Below are 27,515 nucleotides of genomic sequence, written 5' to 3'. Positions count from 1 at the left end.
TGTCCCCCGCGCGTTCTTCCAACGGACACCACTGGGGGGCAGTCGAGTCAACGGTCGCTGGGCGAGCCAAAGAAAAAACACCCGCTGCACGATGAGCGGAGATGACAGGTCAATATTTGTGTTTCCCTCATCCTGTTGAGCAGGTTTATGTCTGTGCAAATATAATAAAATAGAAATCTCCTGCAAAACAAAGTCGAAACAATGATTACATGTTGCTATTACACCTCACCACCTGGTCACCTATATATTCAATTCCCAACAATACAATACAAGTGTTGAATATACTATCTGCACGATCATACTGATTATGTTTTAACTTGAATCTGATTATGAATACAGCCCGACATACCAATGAATATAAACTACAATGGTTTTTTTTGTCACAAATATAATAAATTATACAATTGAATGGCATTAAAATGCAAATGACATTTGACATTAAATGTGTATAATTCTTAAACTTTAGTTTATCTACAAATTATTGCACTAACATTAACTGTTAATATGTAAATTGTATTTTAATCCATAATAAAAATGCATAAATGTTGTGGTGTTAGTGCGAATCCTATACCTAAATATAATGCAACATAATATAATGCTAGATTACAAAATTAAATCCTGATAAACCTAATTAGAGTAATGATATTCCGTTGTGTGGGAATCTTGTGTGTGGAGGCGGCTCACTGGACAGATGGTTTTGCGAGCCCTAATGAGATACTTATTCAGTCTGATGACACAAACCCAGGGCATGGGGGCAGGGAAGCCTCTCCCCAGGGAAAGGCATTTACTGTACACCGTGTAGATACAGTTGCAGGTCATTTATACACCTTGACATACTTTCAGTAGAAGAAATTATAAACAGCCGATCAATTTTTATGTGTATTATTGAATGCTGTTCAATAAATGCTATTTCAGGGAGGGGGACTTTATTAAGTGTGAGGAATACATTTTGCATGAGTATGTGCTGACATTTAGTTTGAACAGCCAAACAGCACTGTCACCAACGTAATCGTGATTAAACATATTAAATGGCAGGCTTGCTGGAGCCCACATACCGCAACAACCCATTCAAATGATTTTGATTTAGACAATTCGACAATAGAATTTGACTCTATCTTAGATGTTTATATTGTCAACAAAGAGATCTGTTATTCTGTATAGCCATCTTTGCAGAACCGCCCTTGGGAGGATTTTAAAGGGTTAGAACAGCGACCAAATTGCAAACACTGCACCACACCACTGCCTGTGCTCTTGGTGTCATCATACATCAATAGATAAAAGTAACGTTACTTCGGGTGGGTTGTTTTTCTATAATGATACCTATGATGACATCAGGGTTATAAAGATAGTTTCCCTTTGTTGTCACGTCTTTTGGATAACAAGATCCCACCCTTTACCCCAAAATATCTTCTCTTCATCTCTGGGGCCTTGCTCAATACAGCTGCTGTGCCTCTGGATACTGCAAGTAGCTCAAAATACAGCGTTGAGAAATGGTGCAACAAAAATAAGCTATTTAAGGATCAAGATTCCAGAAAATTCACTGGGCTCGATAAATGTCCAAAACATTCTACGTCTTTCATGATGGATGGCCACATCTTGTATTGACAGAGTTGTCATATCAAGTTGAACAGTTAAATACATGTGCAACAAATCAATGTATCATGACACGAGGCAAGATCCCCCCCCAGTCCATCCCTGTAGTCACTTCGGTGCATCCCATGGATCTGCCCGGGACCTTCTCAAAGCTGAGTCTGGTACACCTCCAAAAGAACGCACGCAGGGCCAGGTTCCGTCTTCACCAGATGCCCAAACCACCCAAACTGCCTCCTCAAATATCCTCCTCTAGCTCAGTGATCCGGGAGGACCCCAAACTTGGTTCAGTCTCCACCCGGCGCTCGTCACCATAGGTTGAGGGTATGTTGATCGATGACTGACCTCCCTTTCCACCACCACGGTTCCGATGCAACGTCAAGATTACTGCAGCCGCTGCCCCGAACCGGCAGTCAATCTCACATTCCTTTTTACCCTAACACATGAATAAGACCCCTAGATCACCCAATGTTACTGAACTCCTCCATTCTGCCGCCATCACAGTGTCCTCAGGCGTGGAGAAGTCGATCCAAGTGCTGGGGGCCACGGTGCTGTGCGGCCCTAGTCAACAGCGCTGTCTGCAAATGGCAGAATTGCGACCTGTTTCTCCCGTCGCCAATCACTCTCCCCAAACCTTGGCTACACCTTGAAATCCTGCCCACGGATATTACAAGCAGGGGTGGAGAAAGGAGAGGTGAGAAGCCTTTCTGGAGTCCATCTCCCACACAAAACGAGCTTGACCTTCTGCTCTGAGTGTACGAGGAAGTAATGGTCCCCAGTCCCCCACAGCATTAAAAAAAAAATAAACATTTTTAAATTAAGCTTCTACATACTGACCTATTTTTTTTTTTCTAACTGTGCTTTTACAATAAGAGGGTTATCACATAAAGGCATAAATAGCCAACCAATGCTGTATAATGGCTGCAGGCAAAGAAACGGGGCATCGTTAACATTTTACAAAAGCGCTGAATCTAATCTTTTTTTCTTTTTTCTTTCTGGCGGTTCTAATCTATTTATCCATCTATCTGCTCATATTTGATGTTCCTCCTCCCACCTCCCCTCCGCGTCTCCCCGCTCGGGTGCTGCTGGGGGGTGGGGTGAGGGGCTGGAGGGCGTGGTCCGTCCGGTGATGAACACAACACAAGGCGGGCGTGCTGTAGTACCGTGCCGGGGGAATGACACGGACGCGGGCCGATCCCCCCAGCAGCCAAAATGCCGGCTACAGAATAGGAGCACACTGAATGGGCTGACGTCCAGGGGACGCTCATTTCCACCAGCACCTAACGGGAGCCCAGGGCCGAGACAGCGGTGAAGGTAAGAAGGGAACAGCGGTACGAGGCGATCTAGATGGGAAGGACCAGAGACGGAGACAAAGTGGACTGGGTCATATCGTGCATGTTAAATAGAGATGATCAGTGACTGGACCCTGCCTTTGGTTTCTATCATTCCCGGCCGTCGATTGCCATGTTTCCTACACGTAATGTGGACTTGTAATCTTGATTTATTTGCCGGGATTCGCAGTGGGATCAGGTGGGAACCACCCACGTACATGTACAGTAGCCCACAGGAATATATTCATTGTTCTTTTTTTGGTCAGTGGCAAGTGCCCAGGACATCCTTATTCTAGGCCACACGGCGCTTAGTGTAAATACAAAAAAAAAAAAAAAAAAAAGACAAAATGCCATGTTTGGGTTGGAAAGCAGCTTATTATTAGAGGATGAATACATGCAGACAGAAATAACACGTAACACTGTTGCAAATATGACACTGTTGCATGCAACCGATATATACATACACATATACATACATGCATACATACATACATACATACATACATGCATACACACATACATGCCTGCATACATACCTCCATACATGCATAGATATTTATCATTTTTGCATTTCTCATAAATCTATTATTTATTACATTTTCTAATTTTATTTTGCAAACATTTAATATTTGATCTTTTGCTGCTTATATATTTCTTGCTCATAATTTTCTTTCTTGTATACGTGTGTGTATGTGTATATATATATATATATATATATATATATATATATATATATATGTATATGTATGTGTGTGTGTGTGTGTATGTGTATATATATATATATATATATATATATATATATATATATATATATATATATATATATATATATATATATATAAAAATTTTAATATATATATATATATATATATATATATATATATATATATACACAGTATATATATATATTCCTACTTGTTTTGCACAGCCTTTGGAGTTAGCTCTTTTATCATTTGACTGCACCGTACTTGTGTGACTGCATGTGACAAAGAATCTTGAATCATACACCTAGTTACTTCATCTTTTTAATATAATATATGACGTGTGGTGGGAGGTGCACTGTAGAATTTCTCATGAGTAATATGAATATCAAATTTGAGAATGCTACCCTAACTGCATAACTCCAGATGGTATCTTTAATGCTAGTGTGTGGCATTATAGATAGTTAATCCAGATATGGTGCAGCTCTGTGGCTCCTTCCCATTCATGACTCTTCCACCTTGGGGCGGTGTAGTCATTATGGTCTCAGCACAGGTAGTCACTGTTGTGGTTCTGGCTGATTCTGGCACTAAATTTATGTTTACATCTGGGTTGGAAAAACAATAATTAACACAGAACCCTCCGGTTGGAGGTTTGTCCCTCTGAGAAAACGACAGAAAGAGACAGGCTGTGCCACGGCGTGTTGGTTGCAGTGTTGTAAACAGGAATTTTAAGTCTGATAGTGGTTTCTCAATGACATGCCTCCACCAACCCGACACGCCGCTGCTCTTTCTTCCCAGTGGGCAGGATATCCTGTCGGAAACACTTTGTCATTAAGACTACCTCGGGCCATTGTTTTATTTCTGCTAAATCTCCCAGATAGAGGTAAGACGCCACAACAGGCGCCTTTTCCCACGGCTCAAACATACAGATAGAGACACGTAGAACTTGACACACGGCCTCCACCTCGAAAACATACATGTTAGAGATGAGCTCATACCTGTTGGATGCATGAGCAATGTCTCCCAGGACAGGTCTCATGAGAACATACTGAGGAGGGAATCTATTTCTGAAGAGCTACCTTATATAATGTATAGAGGAAATGCATTTGTCCAGAGATGTAAACACTTACATGGACTTGTTGTGCAGGTAGGGTTCCATGGCAGTATGGAGCCTGAATAATTCCGGTTAGGGAGCGAAGAGGTTTGTTTAAGGATTTAGAAGGCAGGTGGGAAAGGCCATTTTTCTTCAGGCGGGGTTTTGGGTATTTGCTGATACCCAGTCGTGATACAAATGCTGACATTTCCAGTAACAGGGATGGTGAGATCACTGATTATTTACAGAAATTCGCTCCTTTTCACCTCTATGTTTATATTGCCATTAGCTGCAGTGTTTTGACAAAAAGCAGTCATCGGGTTTAAAAAAAGTAGAACACTATCTCGTTTTGAGTGGCAACAACGTATCAGAGCTTTTTTGTAAGAACAAAAATGTGAGCATAGTATGGGACCCAATACGTGTTACTGGTATTGGTATCTGACATTTATTACCCTTATCTCCATATGAGTCATGTCATAAATCCAGATATAAATTATTTTCATTGGGGATGTCAAGAGACCCTATACTTTCCCATGTCAGGTAATGTCAATGTTAGCCCACCGATTTAAATTCTCTACCTCCACCTCCACCTCCACCTCTCCCCAGAGCTCTGCAGAGACTCGCAGCAGCTCCTGAGAAGTGACTGCCGTCCCCCGTTTGGTTGCGACGTCCAAAGAAGGTCTCCTGAAACCAGAGCGGCGGCAACCGGTGGCAAACTGCGAGTGTTTCCTACAACAGTCTCTGGAAATGTTGTTGTTGTTGTTGTCGTCCCTGGAAACTGCTCTTGGTGTGTGTTTTCAGACGTATGAATACTACATGAGATGCTACATGGAGACACACTGGGGCTTTGAAGGCCTGTCCGTGCTAGACAACCTCTTACAGCGCGTTTTAAGAGCCGTATTGACCTGGCAGTGTTCTAATGTTGGGTGCGTGGCCGACCTTGCCAATGGAGTTCACGAGTATCAATCAATTTAAATGTGCATTTAACCTGACAAAAGAAGTACCCCGCCTTGCTTATTTGGACTTGGGAGTCTCTTTAGAGGGTAAATCATTATAGGCGCATAGTGTCCAAAACCAACATCCTCTTCTGAAATTGCTTTCAGAAGAGACACAGGGAAGTGACAGTAAAAACCAATGTAAAGAAATGGAACCGTCCGATTCAACTTCTCAAGAGTCTTTGTGAATTTGTAAGGAATCTATGCAACCACTGGTAGAGTACTGTACATCTCTTCACATCTAAATTTCACATCTAAGATACTGTATCCACTATTAATATGTACATAATTATCTTTAACTTTGCAAAGGTTTGACTTAAAGGCCTTAGTTTGTGAGAACCGAAAGGACCTTTCCGGCCATTTGCAAACTGGATCTAATTGAACAAAATCTCAGTTGTCTTGACTCACGAACCAACCAGGAGTACAATGTATCAAATTACAGCATAAACTATCAGCATGGTGACTGAAACACCCATACATGTCATTTTCCAAACTGTCATGGTGGAAATCAATCGAATGTTCAGCCACATTGGTGTTTAGAAACTGCTATAACTTACTCGATAACGAACAGATGGAAAAGTTATGCAATGTACACAGCGTCCCTGTACATGGCTGATTTGTAGAACAAAGAAGGGAAGAAGTTGGCCAGTCTGCATCAAAAGAGACAAATATGTCTTGAAATAGTTTTATCCCCATTATATACACCGATGAGCCACAACATTATAACCACTGACAGGTGAAGTGAATAACATTGCTCCTCTGGTTCCAATGGCACCTGTCAAGGGGTGGTACAGTGTAAATTAGGCAGCAAATGAACAGTCAGTTCTTGAAGTTGATGTGTTGGAAGCAGGAAAAATGGGCAAGTGTAAGGATCTGAGAGACTTTGACAAGGACCAAATTGGCTAGACAAGTGGGTCAGAGTATCTCTAAAACGGCAGGTCTTGTGGGGTGTTCCCAGTATGCAGTGGTTAGTACCTACCAAAAGCGACCCAAACGAAGGCTCACCCGTCTGGTCCGATCCCACAGAAGAGCTACTGAAGCACAAACTGCTGAAAAAGTAAATGCTGCTATGATAGAAAGGTGTCAGAACACACAGTGCATCACAGCTTTCTGTGTATGGTGCTGTGTAGACGCAGACCAGTCAAAGTGTCCATGCTGACCCCTGGCCACCACCGAAAGCGACTACAATGGGCGAAGGTGGCCTGGTCTAATCAATTACGTTTTCTTCTACATCATGTGGATGTTCGGGGTTAGGGTCTGATCCGATTGAGAATCTGTGGGATGTGCCGGAACAACAAGCCCGATCCATGGGAGCCCCACCTGTCAACTTCCAGGACTTAAAGGATCTGCTGCTAACGTCTTGGTGCCAGATAGAACAACACTCTTTCAGAGGTCTTGTGGGGTCCATGCCTCGACGGGTCAGAGCTGTTTTGGCGACACGAGGGGGAGCTACACAATAGTAGTGGTGGTTTTAATGTTGTGGCTGATCGGTCCTGTACTGGCATTGCAGAATTGGTGACATCTTTGCCAATAATTTGTTCAGGATATTTTAATGATCGTTTCAGGATCGTGAATGCATGCCCTGTTTGATGAAGTTGTAGGTTCAAAGATCCAAACATAAGTAGATGGTCATCACGCTTGAACCGATCAACCTTGGCAGTGGTTGGAAATCGAGGTGAATTTGATTCCGGTTTAAAATTGGACAGAAATACCCTTTAAAAAGTTGTGCTCAGCTTGTTGCTACAACTTAAGAGGCAAGTAGTCTATTTCGTCTGACTGCAGTGAAGTGAGGCGAAACAACAAGGCAAATGAAATGGCTCTTTCACCAGTTAGATAAAGGAGAATGTTCTGCGCTGCTCTCTAGATTGTGACCTTAAATTATACATTACATCTCAAAAACATTTTCCAATGGAGTCCACACGGGGTCATGATAAAATATTATGGAATTTATTAGAAAATCCATTGCATTAGACTGAAGGTAAAAAATAGCCTATTCCAATGTATTCAAATTGATTTTAAGTCAGCGTTCACCCCATGGGCCTTGAGGTTGTCACCAGCCCGGGTCGGATGTCAAAGGTCGGCTCGCATATCTTTGACGGCCCCCGATGCTCCTGCGACAAAACCAGTTGTAACATGACTTCACAGTAGGGCCGGAAACAGTTTATGATTACTTACTGTAGAACCATCCCATATCAGCAGATTTGGGTTGTTCTGTTTCCAGCCAGTTGAACCTGGAGGAAATTAATGTGTTGGGCTTCTGGAACTTTTTGTCCTTCATTCCAGTCGAATAATCAAATAACTAAGTCATGGGTCGTGCTTTTGTTTGTTCAAAAAGCAGTTGGGCCGGTGCCGCTGTCGCGGGAGTGTTTTCACACGTTTGCAATCAGACGGGGCAGACACTGGCCGGTAAATGAGGCCAGTTTTCATCAATAATGCATGAAAACAGGAAACTGAGATAAGACGGGCTGCCAGGACATGACATTTAAACAAAGTGCCATTTTTAACACTGTCCACGACATTACTGAGAGGACCCTGACATTCTCCTCGTAGCTACTGGAAGTGTAATGTAGATCAGACAAAGATAGTCTTGTGTTTTGCTTTTTTAATCACCCGTCTTCAATACCTATTTAATGTCAAACGGTTGTTTATTTTCCAATAACTGTTCTAGTTTGTTGCGTGTAGTTTATACAAGCTTGGTACAGAGATTCCCAGATCTCCCAGCGCCCCACAGCGAAAATAGGCCAAACGTACACGTACCACATCTTTATTCAGATGTTTCTTTGCAGCAAACTGTAACAAGCTGTCTGCCCGGGCCGTCCTGGAGCTGTGGATGGGGCTTGCACCCGCTCCCTGCGGCGCGCTCCTTCCGAAAGCACCCGTCCAGTCTCTGGAGAGACAAACACAAAGACTGACACTTCTTTCATCTCCCCCTGCCGCTTTAATGCCTGTCTTAACCCCACGGGCCGATGCCTGGCCTTTTATTCGGGGTAAATAGGCTGCGTCTGGTTGACTAGGCAGCCCTGTCTGCCCTGCTGTGGGGATAACCACCAGCTCTGACTAGATGGGACTAACACGGCCTATTTTATTTTTTTTCTTAGCTTTATTTATAAATCGCGTGCCATCCCAGTGGTCAGAAAGTAGAGTTTGATCGTTCGCCATTCGCGGCGTAGATTTGTAATTATTGTAAATAGTGTAGTTACAGATTACAGCCTGCTTTAATGGACGTAGGGCTGCTACGTTAATGCCGCACGCTCGTGTCCACCGGGTTAAAAATAGCTGTTCTGTGGGAGATTACAGCACCCAGAAGATAAATGGTGTGGATTTCCATAGCCACACCTTATCTCCCCCATCCACTTCATCCATAATGTATAAATACTCCCCATCCAAAATAATTCCAGCCCTTGTCTGCTGGGCTAATTATTGCTTATGGAAAATCCTCAGCAGTGCATGACTGTCTACCAGGCCCTTTTCTCCCTGTGAACCTTCTTCCGCCCGAAGTCGCACGAGAGCTTCTGCACCATCTAGTGGGGAGCGTGTTCCCATGACCTGGCTCAGGCCTTGAAATCCATAACGGGAAAAGCTGTCACGGAGACTTTTAATTGTGCAACCGTAGCGTACTTCCGTCATAACAAAGCCAAACTCAAATCAATAGTACAATACTCTCGGTGCATTGTCATGCGCAGCCTCGCTCAAATAAATTGGATTGAACGCTGAGCGTGGGCATAAAAGACAATTTATTGCTGTTTTGACTCAAAAGAGCTGCTCTTCGAGATCTTAATCGAGTGCCCCTCTAAAACATTTACGGGGAAATAATTTGCAGGGGTGAGCCCGTGTGTGTGTGTGTGTGTGGCCCCAGAATCATAGAAAAACAAGTTCATTCAGAGTATTTTAACGTACAGTATTATGGGAAAGGAATTGCAGCTGTTCCTGTGTAGCACATGTCCCGTTTGACTGTGAGGCACTCTTGTTTCCTACTTCAGGATCTGGTTAGTTTTTCACATTTGGTGGTGGAGCCGTTCCGAAAAATGGGGTCGGAGGAACAGGATAGACAAATTCAGACCTCTTCATTCACCGAACGGATGCATTTATAGGTGATTGCATCAGTCTGTGTTCGGAGGACCCTGGTCCAGATGAGGAATTTAAAGTAGCTGTAGCTTCCATGTAAACAAGCATGACATGTCTAATCACAGCTCTACAGTGTAAACCCCAGAATCTAATCAGTTCACCACGAAAGCCGTCCACTGTCTGGCCGTACTGGGTCACCCACCGGGTGTCGCTCCGTCACCTCATTTTCCTTGGCTGACATGTTTCCTGGGGATTAAGGAAAAGAGTAAAACCCCAAACTGAGGGGGGGAAAAAAAAAAAAAAAAAAAAAAAGTCCACAATCTGACCCGGACCGCCCTCATTAGGTCAGCTCTGTCGTTACACAAAGCAGCCGCTTGGAGAGGCGTCGCCGGGCCTCCTCCTCGGTTCACTTCAACACAGCCCTCGACGGAGCGGGCCGCAGTTTGCCGAGCGGCTCCGAAAAAAACAGACACACAAGAGGAGGATGAAGCCCGGTCTGGGATGCATCCACACCTGCGTTCCCACCGGAGAGCTCCACCAGGTACTGGTACCGTGTCAGCGCACGCCAGGTGGTGGAGGTTGTGAAGCAACCCGATTCTGTCAGATGAAGGAAGTGTGGGGTCCCGCCGGATGTAGCTCCAGGTTCTCCGGGTTTTTCCTCGGGTTCCACGGTTCAACCGTTAGTTAGCCCGATTCTGTCATGTTCAGAGGCTTATTTCTCTCCGCGCTTCCAGATCAGACCGGTTCTTGTCTTCTATCGAGCATTGTTGGAATCAGATTTAAAATCAGAATCTGTTGAATGGGGCGACGAACATTTTCATGTACCGGGGAATTTTCGTGGAGATAGTTGGTGCTTTGTAGTGCAAACAGACGAGTAGCACAGAAGAATAATACATAATGTTCAAAATGTGATATATGAACCAGATAAAGATAAATTACAAAAAAGACTAAGTATTGACTCTGTATAAATATGAATATAGTTGGAAGTTTCTGTACATGATTAATAATAATAATAATAATCATAATAATAATAATAATAATCATAATAATAATAATAATAATAATAATAATAATAATAATAATAATAATAATAATATGTATACAACAGTCTGGACACGGCCAATAGTGGATGGGTTAGTCTAACTCCTTACATTGTTATCACAGGACATTACACAGTTTATTTCACAGTTATAGCACAGGTTATTGTACAGAGGACCATAGTGATGAAGAATATATTTAGCTACAGTAGGACATGTTGTTTTTCTCCCTCTACTGTAGTTACCTAAAACTTGACGTTGCTAAATTTCATGCATGCAATGTTGGCAAAATCTTGTATGAAAAAAGGCAAAAGCTTATATGACATTGAGCTTAATAGCTGATATGTTGAATAAATATTGTACTGTACAGTGAGAAAGGTGACGTTTTGGGAGCAATGTAATCCTGTTTTATCCTTCTCCACATTAAAGGGGATAGCAGCTGAAGGAGGGAAAGTTAAATGCAAAACCCTAACGCTGCAGAACCTAAAATCCTCGATTTCGTTTCCATAGAGATAAATCCTCATCACAATGGTTTCGTTGTACATTTCGACAATGGCAATGTTTTGCCGTTTTTTACTTTATGTACCAGAAAGGTCACCTTTTATTAGAAATGGCTGTGAAGAACACAATATAACCTTCGATCAAATCTCTTTCTGTGACTTACTCCTGCATTTCACAAACGGGGGACGGGACTCCAGAAATACACAGGATCATACAGTATATGTCAATATGTCTTAACTATCTCCCTCTGTCTTTTCTATCCGTCTGTATTATCTATCTTATCTATCTTATCTCTCTAGATGACGGAGGGTAGACTCTGCCAGGTGCAGCTACTGGACGACCGGAAGTTGGAGCTGCTGGTTCAGGTACGGTAGAATACCAGTCACATGCCGGTGTTATTGTCTTTCCAGATTGTACTTCTCCGGCTCCGGGATGAATTTCACGTATTGAGTGGGAATTTCCTTCACGCCTTCACCGCTCTGTAAGCGGATAGTCAGAGTCGGCATCGACCTGACTAAACCGTCCTTAATTGAAACACTGAATCCTCCCCAGCGGGGCCAGAGTGTGCAAAGTTGTCTGAGACATGAACAACAATTTGATCTATGCAGTGGGTCAAAAATGTGTATGGATTTGCATGGACTCGTCAATGGATTATATTTTTCTCACCAACCGTAATGTCGTACGATGGGTCACCCACTAAACACCTAACACTAAAATTCTAATAATCCTAATCCCGCAGCCTAAACTGCTGTCACGTGAACTCCTCGATCTGGTGTCCTCCCATTTCAACCTGAAAGAGAAGGAGTTCTTTGGACTCACATTTGTCGATGACAAGTAGGTGGAAGCGTGTACAGTGAATACTGTGTGTGTGTGTGTGTGCGGAAGAGTAACGTGACAATTGATGCATGTCTCCACCCTCGCAGTGGTCAGTGTAAGTGGCTGCAGCTGGACCGCAGAGTTCTGGAGCACGACTTTTCCAAGAAGACCGGGCCCATCGCCCTCAACTTCCTGGTCAGGTAAAGCTTCAGCTCCTCCAGCAGGGAGCAGCCCTGCGCTGGTGTCTATGAAGTCGAAAGCTCAACAAACCCCTCATTTTACCTTAAACAGTATTTTAGTATCAACAAAGCTTCTTTTTTCCCCGCCTCAATGACCTATAGATTTTACGTGGAAAACATAACGCAGCTCAAGGACATCATCACGGTGGAGCTGTTTTTCCTCAACGCAAAGTCGGCCGTCTACAACGTAAGTGTTTGCATCCTGATGATCTGCCGTCGGCATACAAAACATCCCCGTTCTTCTGATTGTCTTTCAGAAGGTCGCACAGAGAGAGAGAGAGCGGGAGAGAGAGAGAGATGTGAGTGATATGACTTAGTGATGATTCATGTCTGAAGCCCTGTAAATCAGCTCCTCCGGGCCCAGCCAGACAGTGACTGCAGGGCGCTGTTTTCTCCTCGCGGCCTGGAATGTGCGCTCCTCTAGCACAGAGGCCGAGTGTTTTCCTGGGTCATTATAGTTTATATCGTCAGAACCGACGTGAAAAGCTCTAATTCACCGGATTTTATGTTTTCTATTGATGGCTGTTTTTTTTTTGTTTTTTTGTTTTGCTTTTGTGTCCCCCAGGGAACGATAGAGGTAGAAAGCGAGAATGTCTTCAAATTAGCGGCCAGCGCTTTGCAGGTCAGTGACTTTACACACCTCGCACGAGTGCATTAACAACGACAGGTTTGACCATAAAACCATCTAATATAATGTTGTTGTTTTTTTGTGCGTTTCTAGGAGGCTAAGGGAGACTACTCAAGGTAAGTGTGTGCATGCGTCATCTAAGTAACCGATATTTAAGAGTAACGGCGAACCAGTGAATAACAAGCTTTTAGCGAAGGCATTCAATAGTCCATTTGTGTCTCGGGAGTCCTGGGAGAAAAATCGATAGCGGTGCTGTGTTAAGGAATGGAGGTGTCCTGTTTGGGCTCAGCCCGGCGCGCCGAGAAGCTGACACTGGCCAGCTAATGATTCTCACAGCGCCGAGAAGAGCAAAGCAAAATATGAGTTCTCGCGGTGGAGGCCTACTCCCACGTAACTGACCGACACAGTGGTACAGTGTTCTCCGGGGCCTCGACGGCGGGGCCTCGACGGCGGGGCCTGCGGTCGGGCCTTGTCGTCTTCGTTCGGTTTCAGTGATTTTGGGCTTTATCGTACATACGGTTTTGGAGTGTCTGTCGCCCTCTGTCCAAACTGGAGCACGTTGTGCAATACGAGTAACTGTGAGGCCCCCTGGAGTAATCGGCCCTGTTGTTGTTGTTGTTGTTGTTGTTTTTCCCGGTCGTAGCGACGAAAGCACCAGAGCCGACCTGAAGAAGCTCCCGACGCTCCCCACCAAAGTGCTCAAGGAGCATCCATCGCTCGCATATTGGTACAAACTAAAAGAGCCCATTGTGTCACTGTGTACTTTTCGGTGAAATTATTCATCTCAGGCAATGCAACATGCATAGATCGGATCATAGTCACGTTAAAGCTTCCGTCTGGACGTGTCGTTGCAGCGAGGACAGAGTGATTGAACACTACAGGCGGATGAAAGGAGTCTCCCGGGGACAAGCCGTGGCGCAGTGAGTACCGGGGAGGAAAGACCATAAATGTAATCGCGGCGGCTTGTTTACCACAACGTCGTCGGATAAAGGACATGATATTGCCCCGACTTCATCCATCACTGGCCCTCTCTCTCTCTCTCTATTTGTCCCTCTCTTTCCCTCACTATCTACCTACGGCACTCATTTTCCCATTGGTTAGATGGAAATCAATAATCGGGCTCGGGGGGTGAATCATCGTGATTCACCGTGGTGTAGTGAGTTTCAGCATCCGTGGTGGATCACGTTGCTCTCTCTCTCTCTCTCTCTCTCTCTCTCTCTCTCTCTCTCTCTCAACCGCTCTCTCTTTCTCTCTCTCTCTTGTGCAATACAAACCAAACACAAACCACATTCAGACCTTATCCAAACCATCTGCTGGAGTTTAATATCAGAGTTTCCCCCTTAGGTATCTGACTTTGGTGGAATCCTTGCCCACGTATGGAGTGCATTATTACGAGGTGAAGGTGAGTCTTCCACGTTGACTCGTGGTTTGCGAGTGAAGGACAAAAAACAAAAGTACATTTGACTGAGTCACCGAAGCTGTGATCTGGTTTCACAGGACAAGCAAGGCATCCCGTGGTGGCTCGGCCTCAGCCATAAAGGGATCGGCCAGTACGATTATCAGGATAAATTGAAACCGAGGAAGGTAAATATTCCTATTTTTAGTTTTTAGTTTAACAACTGCTTATAACCCCCTTACACTGACGCACTAGTCCGACGGTCACTCAGGGTCAATCCTGCTCCGCACGGCATTGTGATTCATGAGGAATCTGATTTGTCATTCCTTCCACACCAACCAGGGCTGGGCTGGGCCAAAACAAAAAAAAAAAAACAATCTGAAGAAGACTAGGCCAGACTTGAAATACCGAGAACACATTTTTCATGCGTGCGGCTCTCACGTCACTGTGGCGAACGCGGCCCGCGAGAGTAGGAACGCAGCACCATGTGTTGGTGCCAGCAAAGCCTTTAATCGTACTTTCAACATGTCCGTCGTTTGTCTGCGTGGTGGAGCGTCATTAGATAAATGCGCCCGCGGGAAATTGCGAGCGTGCGTGAGGCGTGGACCTGCTTTTCTTGTTTCTTTTTTTTTTTTTTGTCTTAGCATGTGAGGGAAGAGGAGAAACACCCGTGTGACTGATGTGTCTGTAATGTTGTCAAACAGACACACGGTACATCGACCTGAGAGCACAGGGAACCCTGGGAATGAATAAGCATATTCAAATAGAATCTAGGTACATAGTCGCACGGGAAGCCGCGTTAACCACTCATCCTCCTACACGCTATGTTCCAAACTTGTGAAATGGCCTCCGGTTGAGCAACGGTTTGTCTTGGACAACAGCGAAGGGAGTGAGCTTTGTTATGTCAAGCAGAGAGGGAGAGAGAGACAGAGAGAGAGAGGGAGAGGGAGAGGGAGAGGGAGAGAGAGAGAGAGGGAGAGAGAGAGAGAGAGAGAGAGAGAGAGAGAGAGAGAGAGAGAGAGAGAGAGAGAGAGAGAGAGAGAGAGAGAGAGAGAGAGGGAGAGAGGGAGAGAGGGAGAGAGGGAGAGAGGGAGAGAGAGAGAGAGAGAGAGGGAGGCAGAGAGGGAGGCAGGATGTGGGCGTCACCCGATCGTGTTTGGAGAATCAGAGAATACCTGAGGAGACAAGTCGGGAGCTGACGAGGGACGGCGCAAAGTATGTGGCTGCATTGAGAATAATTTGCTCTAAGTATTAAAAGCAAGAAGCCGCGAGACTGACAAAACTCTCCTCTCTGCCGGTAAGGCTGATTCATTTCCCACATTTTGTTCTGCGACATTAACATCTCCCACATTAAGGAAACGTGAAACTGTGGGTGGAATTACATTCGATTTTTATTATTATTATTATTATTATTATTATGATGATGATGATGATGAATATTATTATAATTATTATTATTATTGTAACGTATATGAAAACATGTTTTAAAATAATTATAAATAGATAGATAGATAGGTACTGTAGGGATAGATAGATGACCAAAAAAATTACAAAAATACACTCTTTGTTAAGTATGAAAGGTATGTACGAAATGAGTAAGAGTATGAAAAGTAAGTGAAGTACAAAATTTACCTTTAAAATGTCACTTGTGCCATGGATATGACATATTGTTTAATAAGTCAAGTGGCACTCCTGTATCCAAAACCAAACAGTATGCGGCTCAACGGCTGTTCCGTTTCTCCTGGTTTACCCTCAGAAACGCTCTAGGCGCACAGTGAGTCATTGGCCAAAGATCCAACATACTTTGCACCTGGAGAAAAAGGGAGCGAGGCAGAGCGACGCACTCCGTGATGAGTCTTGGAGTAATGTCTCCTTGTGGTGTTTTGCATCTGCTCCACACCTGCATTACTGCCGACTTGGCATGACAGGCACAGGCCAGACCCTAATAATAATGGCTCATGCTTCAGTCTGGCCTCCGATATTAACTGCTTTCTGAACAGCGTGCCAAAAAAGCATTTGCACGTCTGTAATTTCTTTTTCAGAACGATTTATGCAATGCCAGTCATGGAAGTTAGAAGTTTGATGAAATTATTCACGAGATTATGCAGGAATCTAAAAACAATGATTTTGGTGATATAGAAGTGAGTAAGACGACTGGTGGTCTGCTATCTTATCTCGCGCAGCTGTTCCCGTTTAGTATTTCTGCTTCGGGGAAATAAATTCAAATTTCTGAATTATTTCATCAGCATCATTTCTCTTGTCTCTGTTTTTACTCCCAGCTCTACCAGTGGAAGCAGCTTGAAAACCTGTACTTTCGTGAAAAGAAATTTGCTGTCGAAGTTAATGATCCACACAGGTGGGTTTTGGTCTTTTTGTTGTTGTTGTTGTTGTTGTTGTTGTTGTTTGTGACAGTTGAATGTTTAACTTTGATTCGACTCTTAGTTCAGTACTCACGATTATCTCGGCTTGAATGCAGCTCGACCCTCTGACCTTTCACTTATGTGAAATTGCAAATACCCTAACACAAAATAACTCGAGTGAGAGTACCACATTGACATTTCTACTTAAGTATATAAGTATTTGCTCTTAAATGTCTTTAAAATATTCAAAGTGAAAGCAAATGTCATATCCAGTACAATGATTTAACAGAGCCTATAATACTCATAAAGTATATAAAGTACGACTGTAGCTTTTTTTCTGCAAGTGAGAAATTTACAAATAAATACTAAACTACTTTTTTAGTTATATATACATATATATACTGTATTTGTATATACTAAAATAGAGACGGAGAACAGAGATATTTGCTTTGAAATGTGGCCTTTGAAAGTCTCCAAAATTGAGTATGTACTTGAAATTTTACCTAAGTACAGTACACGTTGTTCCTTCAAACCACCGAACCCAACCTCCGACATCTTCCCTGCTTTTTGTCCCGTGCGCAGGAGGGCCGTGACCAAGCGCACGTTCGGGCAGACGGGCCTCCTCATCCACACGTGGTATGCCAGCCATTCCCTGATCAAAACCATTTGGGTCATGGCCATTAGCCAGCACCAGTTCTACTTGGACAGAAAGCAGAGCAAAGTGAGCATTCCAGCTGTGCTTCCAGTAGCCGGATTTTTCCACCAAAGCCCGGTGGACGCCCAACGCTCCCTTGGTTGTTTTTATTTTTTGTTTGATTTTGTTTTTGTCTTCGGGGGCTGTAGGGTAAATTAGGCACGGCGAAGAGTCTGGAGGAAATCGCCATGGATCTCACGGAGCATGCAGGTTCCAAGATGACCAGATTGGGAGACACCGGGTTGAAGAATAACCTCATAATGGCCAGCAACGGGAGCTTGGTATCTACAGGTCAGTCAGCGAATTTCAAAATGAAAGACCGAAATATCACTTTAATGAATTTTCCATATTTACTTGTCCTAACCCTAACCCTACATAAAAAAAACAACAACATGTTTATATGGGGCTTCTACTCAAAAAAAGTGCTAAACCTGTAGGAACATGCGTCGGCGGACCGTCGTGCAGTGACAGTGTCCTTTGTTGCGCAGGATCGGCAGACTCTGAGTTCAGCGAGGAACAGAAGAAAGAGAAGATCTCGGAGCTGAGGAGAAAAGAACAGGAGATCCAAGATGTTTTGGCGAAGAAAACAAAGGAGCTGAAGAAAATATGCCTGAGAGAGGCGGTAAGATCCCCACGGGAAAACACGGGGCCGGCATCGCTTTCTCGAGGATGCGTTTCCTTTTTCCTCTCACCAGACGGACAAATTCTTCATATCTGGATGGGACGACTGAAATCTCTGTGCGTTGGTTTTTCCGGACCCTCCTCGCTCGGCTCAGTTTTTTTTTAATATCTGGGGTTGGGGTTTGTGATTTTGCGTTTCCAGGAGCTCACGGGGAAGCTGCCGGAGGAGTATCCCCTGTCTGCGGGCGAGAGACCCCCGCACATCCGGCGCAGGGTGGGCACCGCCTTCAAGCTGGACGACCTCTTCCCCTACAACGAGGTCTGGGATTAATCGTCGTGTCTGGTCCTTTAGAACTGTGTGGAAGACCAGCCATCACACCAGTGGTGTTACTAGAGGGGTGCACGGGGCTGACGCCATCAGAGGGGGTGGTACCAAAATGATTCGTGCTGTGTTTCAGCAGATATTTATTATTATTTATAAAAAAAAACATCCCTGTTAAACATCCTGTAGTTAATTATAACAACCAGCTTACAAGTACTGCATCAATATACAATATCTACAAGGCCTCTTGATAAGAAATGTGTGATGGAATGTCCCCATTCCCAGTTTGTCCAAACAAGTTGGCGTGTTTTTATTTTAGATGTATTTATTTGAACAAAAATTTAATTGATTTTGAAATTAAATTGACAAATTAATTTAATTGAACAAAACGGCAAAAAAAAAAAAAAAAAGCCCCAGTGCCGCGTCAAGCACGTCTCCCATCGCCGTGGGACTTAAAATCCTGCACTTCTGTAACGGGGAGACGTTCTCAGTCACTCTCTCAGGCGTCGCACAGCCATCGACATGTTGGCGTTAATAGGGGTGTGTCGGCACATATTTATTTCCACTTCAAACACTGCGCGCTGGGTGACACCAACCCTAGTGATGCCACTGCATCACATATGTATGTATGTATTTTGGTTTGCTTTTGGTTGGCTTGACTTCAGGAGCCATATTGGCAGGTTGACATTATTCCAAATATTTAGGAATCTGCCGGATTTTAGAGAGACCTTGCAGACTTCTTCCTACGTCCGATCTTCTTTTTATTCGTTCTTTTCTTTCCATCTTCTTCCCCAGGACCCCTACCTGAGGAACCTCGAGAGCCGGTTCGCGCTGCAGCAGAAAATCGTGGAGGCGGCGAAGAAGCTGGCGAACGAGGCGGAGCTCTGCAAGACGGTGAAGAAGAAGCGGAGGAGGAACTGCCTGGACGCCATGCACAAGCTGCAGCAGATCGAGGACGAGATGAACCAGTACAGGATCAAGAAGGGAAAGAAGCCCACGCAGAGAGCCTCGGTGATAATCGCAGGTCCGGCACACGTTCGGCGATAGGACGTTGATTTACGGATCTGTCATCGTGATGGACAAGAGACATTCTTTACTGATTTTCTGATTTGTGTCTTTATACAGACGAACTTGTGCGCGCCGACTGCAGCTCACTCGCTAGTCTACCGGTGGATGATGGTACGGAAGAGGGAACATCTGTTGTGGTGGAAAAAGAAGCCATAATTGATCAATCTTATTATCACCTTTCACTGTTATGACTCTTCGTGATCCCCCGCTAGCGTTCCTCATGGTATTTATCGGCTGTGTTCCGTCCATTTTCAGACGACTCTGACGGCGCCGGACAGAGGCCACGGTCGCGCTCCGTCCAAGGTTCTCCTCAGCTCAGTCCGCTGCGATCCCTGGGGGCGGACAGGGAAATCCACCACCCCAGGAGCCTCAGCAGGTACACAAAAAAAACTCTCAAAACAGATCGGCAGGCATCTTGTTACGTTTCAACAGCACCCGTGATGTTTGCAGTGGCAAGTTTGCTGCTGGAATTCCTTTACCCGTCGGCCAGTTTTTAATTTAATTTGATTTGTTTTTGTTTTTTTTCCCTTTTTTGGCTGCACACTTTCAGATTAGCTTTGGAAGGCCAGGAGCCTTCCCAGTACTACCAGAGTCCCAGAGAAGTGTCCTCCACCCACAGTAGTCCTTATAAAACCCTCCCCAGACCTACCAGGGACCCGCGCAGCATGCCGCCCACCCCCGTCATGACCCGCAACGCCTATAGCAGCAGCCAGCTCAGGTGTGGTCACGTTTTCCCTGCACCCTCCGTTCTAAGCCCCCCCCATATCCTCAACATGGTGATTTTCCATCCAAACCTCCAGGTCAGAGGAGTCCACCCACTGCTTCAGGCATCGCAGTGGGAGTCTGGAGTCCCAGCCTCAGCTCAGGAAAGAGCCCGACGCCGAGAAGGCCATCTTCACCTTGTCGCCGGCCCACCGCAGTAACAGCACGGAAGCCCTGGAGGACTGCTCCTCGTACACCAGCCAGTCCAGCCTGGACTACTGCGGAGCCGCCACCCCCCACTACTGCACCCTGGACTCCCGAGCCCCCAACCTGCACCACCTCCACAGGAGGGTGGAGGTGTACGGGAACACCGGGAGCATGCCCAATCTACTGCAGCACCACTCTGGTTGCAATTACGCACACTACGCGCCCAGTGCCTACTACGTAGCCGGATACCCCTCTCCGGACGCGGAGCCTTACTCCAACGGTGCCTACGTGTACGAGAACGAGGTGGAGGGCCACTACAACGTCAACCCGTCCTACCAGGTCAACGGTTACCACGGACACGAGGGGTACAGGCACTACAGCGACCGGACGGACGGGCTGTCCCAGAACCCCTACGCCACCATGCGGCCGCCGCGGAGCCGACATGGGCCCCGCAACGAGCTGCTGGCCAAGAGCATTCAGAAGGCCCTGGTGGCGGAGCACCTGAGGGGCTGGTACCACCGCAGCGGGGGCCAGAAGGAGGCCGGACGGGGGGACTACGACACTGGCTCTCAGCTCAGCCTGGGATACCAGACCCTGCCGGCGCCCTTTAGCCACTCCAGCCGCGCTACGTCCTTCTCCTCGGGTAAGTCGGCGTTCCAGGGAGCTACAGTTGCTCAGACCATGCTTTCACTGATACCGAAAGATGATGCCAGGATACATTTTCCGATCAAAAATCAGAAGCAAACATCAGACATGTTATTATTAGAGTAAATATAAAAATATAATATATTTTGTTATGTTTTCTAAAATGTCATCTCATGTTCGATTTCTTTTTTTTTTTTCAGCTAATGGCAGGCCAAAATAAAAATAAAAGTATTTCCACAGTGCAAATCAACTTACAATTTGCTCAATTCGACTTGCCATAAGCTGTAAAATGTTTGTAAAAACATTTTTCAATACTTTTGTTTCTTTCTTTTTCCTTAAAACCTTTAAAACTACAAGTAAAAAAAAGCTCTTGTCAGAATGTTTTGAAAACAGCATTATTGTGAAAGCGTATTGTCATAATAATGGGGTCGCGTCTCCGTGAAGTTAATGACCTATTTTGCACATGGGAACTAATGGTTGACGTCAAGACAGTTGGAAAGAATGTGCTCAGGGCAGCAGCACGCTTTGCTGAAGCACATTACGCTGTTTTTCTGAGTGTTTTTGTCTCTCCTTGCAGTGTCCTCGGTTGCCAGTGCAGGGAACTGGCGCAGCCAGCTGGCGGTGGGACTGACAGACTACGACGTACCAGAGCGGCCCCAGAGCGCCAAACAAGGGGCTCTGGGTGCACATTATGGCCGGAATCCCACGCACGGCAGGTGGGGACGGTTTTATTCACGCATCTATGAACTGGAGCTGTGAAAGCGATGAGGGGTTATTAAGTTATGTGTGGTCACCAAAGATCCATGAGTCAATTTTGGACAGGATGTGGAGTTTTAGAGTGATTTCACATGGGGTCCCTTAACTTGGCAAATAAATCCCCGACTAGTCAACCTGTTATTTTTTTCCCTGCTGTCTTCCTCTAATCCCACTCTTCTGCTCATTGACAACCTGTTTTTAATTGTAAGTTCAATTTGAATGATGATAGACAATACCCTATTGTGTATCATTATTGTTACAAAGGGACTTATCTTCATGATTGCATTTCATTTTGCTTGTTCAGTCTTGTGCCAATGGTTAAATCCGAATCGAAAACCGTTTCAATCCCTACCTATATTTCCTTCTCAATGTTCCTAATCTTTCCCTCCTTCTTTCCTCTCTTGCTTCCTTGCGTGCCCGCTCTACTCTTAACCCACCGTTGAACCTGGTGTGCGCAGATGTTCCCCAGAAAGCGAACTGTCGGGTTCGGACACAGTGCCCGACCCGTCAGAGTCAGTTGAGGTGGTTGCCGCTGTGGCCGCTAGATCTGACGAACCGTCAGACACCCACAGTAGCACCTAAGGGTGAGGTCACATCCAGAAGGCCAACAACTGTCTTCTGGTTTTAGGAATCCATCATCATTAGCCTCTGGCTCAAGTAGTGGCCGCCTTCTTTCTTTTCGTAAACTACCATTCATTTGTTCATGTCCACATTTTAATTTTGGCATTTGTCGTCCTTTTCTATGCATGAGCCAGCAATTAAGTTGAATTAAATCCTTTGGTGTCACGTCTGTTTTAGTATGAACTGAAAATATGCTCGCTTGTCGTCTTGCCTTGCTGTGGAGCAGTGTAGTTTGTGTAGACACTTCATTTCCGTGCCATTCCCAAACTAAGAGCAGCCATTTCCAAACTTAAGAATGCTGCAGTCCAATTTGAAATCTGAAAAACGGCGGCCCACCCAACCCTTTAATCACAGCTCTGATCAACACACGACACTAGGATGAAGGATTTCCCTGTCTATTTTTTTATTTCATAAACAGAACAATTCTAGGCTCCATTTTAAGTTTTTCCCTGCCAATGATGAGATATAAGATACGATCCGGATCAAAAATAGGTCCGATAAATTAAGAATAACACGTCATTTAAATCCCATGGCTTTGTTTTATTAGATCTGATTACTTTTTTAAATGTAAATATTAAATCATGAATATTTTATGGTAATGTCAAACTTAATTCCAAAATTAAAAATTAAAAATTATTTATTTATTGTAAATGATATCTTGCGCCCCACCTGCAGTACCTCCACGGCCCACCAGGGGGGCGTGGCCCACACTTTGGGGAAACACTGATCTAGAGTCTACCATGTATGTATATCCATATCCCATGTGTTACTTTTCAGGCTAAAGTACCTTCATTTGTGTCTTCATCTTCGTTTTCATACCCGAATATGAATCACTGGATTCAACACCCATCTTTAACTAATTCTGCCTCCACAGATACCCACTGGATGGAAGCTACATGGGCTACGACTAAAAGCCCAAACCAAGTGTTGGCACAAGCGATCCTGCGACTGGAAGCACATGAAGGTGACGGCACAGTAAAGTGGAACAGCGGTGGGCTGATGGACGCTCGACTTTTGCTGCCAGCACTCCAGTCCCCCCCTGTTGAATAAACCTCTGAACACTTCACTGACACTTTTGAATGACTTTTCCCGTGTGCCTTGAATTGGGTGGATGAAGAAGAACCCTGCAAGAAGAGGAGGAAAATGTGAAGAGTCACCAAAACTGAGCATACATTTCAGTGGCAGAGCGGCATCGTTAAGCAACACTATTGTGTATTAAGTCGGGATATTAAAAAATGAGTGTGAACATTCAGCTTATATTGACACAAAACTAACTATTGCCTTCCACGAGACGATGGGTAATAGAACACAAAGGATTTCAAGTAATTCCATCTCATTGATGTATGAATAAAAACAACCTTCATCATAGCATCCAAAATTCAATAAAGGGGTCAAAAATATTCCTAAATGTCACTGGAAAATAATGAATTGTGCATTCTTGACGACTGGCCGTGTGTTTAATGAATTTGCATTTTCTTACTTTGAATCACTATGTATTTGTCAGTATTGTTTATAGAACCATTTGTCTTTGTTCGTACTGTAATGTGTTCTGAAATGCATGGGGCGTCGGTTTGGTAAGAGATTTTCACCTTTTTATACAATTAGAAGACCACTGCCTAAAACCATATTCACTTTTAATTTAGTTGTGTTTGTACAGCCACTGTAATTACATATGTGTTGTTAGACATAATTGGTAGTAAAAAATACTTTTCAAGCGGAACAAGGATTAAATAAATGCTTGTGGGACAAATATGTTATTTTACTTCTTCAGTACCCTCTTGTTCTCGAGATATATATCTATCCGTGAAGATATAAATCAAAATATCAAATTATTTATTGTTGTTTATGTTGCAATGAAGTAGGTAACCTGCTCATTTTAGATTTGGGTTTTAGCGTTTTCAACCTTAACGTCTATATGGTCAAAGAGGAATAAAAAGCTCATCAGAGTTGTCATCCAAGAAAATAGAAATTTCTTCTTCTGGCTTCAGGTGTTTGTTACCTTCCAGGGAGCTGTGAGAGATGAGGGCGGAGCGCTGTGGAGAACAGGTTCTGCCCCTTCCCGTGTGCCTGCGAAAAACACTCTGAAAGCACTCCATCTGCTGCCGTCACTCATACGCTTTCCCTTTAGCCGAAAGCAACTGTCATCCCCAAACATCCCGACGGCCAGACCAGCTGAGAGAGGTGGTCGGTATGTCTTGCCGACACATGTGCTTTAAATATCTTCCACGCCGCTCTGCGGGGTTAATTTTAGATCTGTAAGGCAGCAAAAGCCTCACAAGCTGAAGTCAAAAGTCAGACACTCTCATAGGCTGTGAGCGGAGTTAGAAGGAAACGATTACACGGGGCAACCATGTCAAACAATAAAGATACAGAAGAGATGAATGAAGAGGACATTGATGAAGATGAGCTGCTGGCTATGCTCTCACCCGAGGAGCTCAGAGAGCTCCAGAGCGAGATGGACATTATCATTGCCCCCGACGAGCGAGTACCCGTTGGCCAGAGACAGAAGGACCAGACAGAGAAGCCTCCAACGGGAACATTCGACCACAGATCTCTAGTAGATTACCTCTACTGGGAGAAAGAGTCCAAGCGTATGCTTGAGGAGGAGAGAGTGCCTGCTACTCTCCTGCCCAGTGAGGTAAGAGGACAAACACACCGGCCTTTCAATGATATGAAATATTTATTATTTAGTAATGATACATGTACAGCCAGAGGAATCGATTCTCCCGAAAAGTCCTTCCAGAAAAATCACCCTATCCTTATTGAAATTTGTTGTCTCCATTAGAAAATTTTGAAAGACGAAGCAGAAAAGAAAGAAGAAGAAAAAGAAGAAGAAGAAAAAGAAGAAGAAGAAGAAGAAGAAGAAGAAAAACATGATCAAGATGTGGAGTATGTGTACGAAGTGATAGAGGAGGTGATCGAGGATGGCGTTGAAGGGGAAGAAGTTACAGAGATCATCGAGGAAGTAATCGAGGTGGTTGAAGAGGTTGATGAAGAAGAGGCCGAAAACGGGGAGGAAGACGAAAAGGGTAACGAAGAGGTCGAAGTGCCCGACGAACCTAAAGATCTCAGTCCTTCGGATGACAGTAGAGACAGCGTCAGCCCTGCCGCCGACAGCCGTCTGTCCCCTCCAGACAAAAAGGGAACGAGGGAAACTGAAGGTTTGGCGCAGGGACGCAGCGCTGCGGAAAACGGAGAGCGAGAGGGAACGAAATTCGCAGACTCCCCCCTCGACGGTGAACCGGGGCCAGTTCCCGAGGAAACCAAGCCGGAAGAGTTCGATGAGAAGCTCCCGCCGAAAGAGGAGAGGAAAATAAACAAACTGAAAATCCCCAAGCTCGCGCTCGGCGGCATCAAACTGACGTCGAGGCCTTCGGGAAATGAGACGAACCTGGACACAACGCTGGACAAGATCCGCAAGAACAACCCCTCGGTCGCGGAGGTGAACCTCAACAACATAGAAAACATTCCCAAAGAGATGCTCTTGGACTACGTCAACGCCTTGAAGAAGAACAAACACGTTAAAACCTTCAGCATCGCCAACACCGGCGTGGATGAGAACATAGCCTTCAAGTTGGCCAACATGTTACGGGAGAACCGCAGCATCGCCACGCTGAACATCGAGTCCAACTTCATCACGGGGAAAGGCATCGTCGCCATCATTCGCTGTCTGCAGTTCAACGAGACCCTCACCGAGCTCCGCTTCCACAACCAGAGGCACATGCTGGGCCACACCGCAGAGATGGAGATCTCGCGCCTGCTCAAGGCCAACAACACCCTGCTGAAGATGGGCTACCACTTTGAGCAGCCGGGGCCGAGGATGGTGGTGACCAACCTTCTCACCAGGAACCTAGACCGCCAGAGACAGCTGAGGAAGGAGGAGCAGAAGCAGCAGCAGGCGAAGGAGCAACGGGAGGTGATGCAGATGTACGAGAACAGTCTAAACCTGCCCCCCGGTCTGCTGGAGATGCTGGGTTACGGGCCCTCCTTGGAACTACTGCAAAGCCACGGTCTCGTCCCTCCGAGCGCAGAAACGGCCGCTCTCCGGGCGGACGCCCCGCCCTCGCAGCCTCCAAAGCAGCTCAAACACACACCGAACAGCAGCATTCCAAAGCCGTCCAGTTCCCAACCCGCAAACCGCTTGCAGGACGTCCACTTGAAGAGGACTCCCAAGAAGCGTGACCCCTTTCTGGATCTGGACCCCAGGGAAGACAGGAGATCCGAGAGGGCGAGCTTCCGGCTGAAGAAGACCCCGAGAGCAAGGGAGGCGGACAAAGAAGGGGCGGGAGACGAGAGAGCGAGCCTGAAGGACGTGATTAAGACTCTGAAGCCGGTCCCTCGGAGGCGAGAGCCAGCAAAGGTGGAGGTGACGCCCCGCGATCTGCTGCTGAGCGAGATCAAGCAAAGCAACGTGGCGTACCTCAAAGCGGTGGGTGTGTTCGGCTCCTCAGACGCGTATGCATGAGCCGTCATGAATTTGTCATTCATTTCATAATCACCCATTTCGAAGTGAGTCAAGCGCACCATATTCCAAAGTTCCCTCAGTGGAAAAAATATGCTCACTGTACGTCCTGTAAACCCCGCGATCTCTGATGAATTCACTCCATTGTTTCTCGCTTACAGGTCCCGCTTCCCAAAGTCCTGGAGTCAAGTGAGACCAGTCTCCTCTGAGAATTAATTCTCCAGCTCCTACTAGATTTCTTCAACATGTTTTCTTTCGTACTCCAAATTGTAGATTTTCTAAAGTCGTGTTTTATGTATTATGTCATCTCACTGCTTGTTTCCTTTGAAGTCCATCCCCTCCCCCCCAAAAAAAGCATATCCTGTGAAATAAAGATTGATTTGCTGATCTAAATTTCCGAAGTATTTATATTAATCCAGTTACTAAAAAGCTCAAAACTCTCATTTTGTGCTATCAATCGCAAAGTAGCTGACACAGCAGATTGATAATAGAACAGAAATCATGTTTTGGAGTGAGGCTCTTTGTACGCATCTACATTCATATCGCTGTTGATTATTTTCACTTCCATCTTCTAAAGTGGTGCAATCAGTGCTATTCACCGAACCCAGCAACCATTTTCTGTTCTCGCAGAATCATTTGTAATTATTGCCTAGTATATTATTCCA

The 27,515-nt window shown here is 45.1% G+C and overlaps 2 protein-coding genes across 2 annotated transcripts; both read left to right on the top strand.

Annotated features, from left to right (window-relative positions):
* Positions 1-2,826: 2,826 nt before the first annotated feature.
* Positions 2,827-24,138, top strand: frmd4bb (FERM domain containing 4Bb). The gene is made up of 23 exons (XM_080014917.1): positions 2,827-2,904; positions 11,613-11,678; positions 12,053-12,147; positions 12,237-12,329; positions 12,471-12,555; positions 12,934-12,990; positions 13,090-13,112; positions 13,640-13,723; positions 13,851-13,916; positions 14,341-14,398; positions 14,494-14,580; positions 16,672-16,748; positions 17,335-17,473; positions 17,596-17,737; positions 17,935-18,068; positions 18,270-18,386; positions 19,185-19,413; positions 19,515-19,568; positions 19,713-19,833; positions 20,008-20,175; positions 20,258-21,009; positions 21,589-21,727; positions 23,263-24,138. Exons 2-23 carry the CDS (start codon positions 11,613-11,615, stop codon positions 23,297-23,299), a joined length of 2,823 nt encoding a protein of 940 aa, XP_079871043.1. The 5' UTR covers positions 2,827-2,904; the 3' UTR covers positions 23,300-24,138.
* Positions 24,139-24,598: 460 nt separating this feature from the next.
* Positions 24,599-27,237, top strand: lmod3 (leiomodin 3 (fetal)). Its single transcript, XM_080014920.1, has 3 exons — positions 24,599-25,026; positions 25,174-26,817; positions 27,012-27,237. Exons 1-3 carry the CDS (start codon positions 24,739-24,741, stop codon positions 27,057-27,059), a joined length of 1,980 nt encoding a protein of 659 aa, XP_079871046.1. The 5' UTR covers positions 24,599-24,738; the 3' UTR covers positions 27,060-27,237.
* Positions 27,238-27,515: the final 278 nt, after the last annotated feature.

The sequence above is a fragment of the Zeus faber genome (assembly GCF_960531495.2).
Source record: "Zeus faber genome assembly, chromosome: 15".
NCBI classification, from domain to species: Eukaryota; Metazoa; Chordata; class Actinopteri; order Zeiformes; family Zeidae; genus Zeus; species Zeus faber.
The sequence above is the reverse complement of the archived record's forward strand: the minus strand, read 5'-3'. Positions and strand labels throughout refer to the sequence as shown.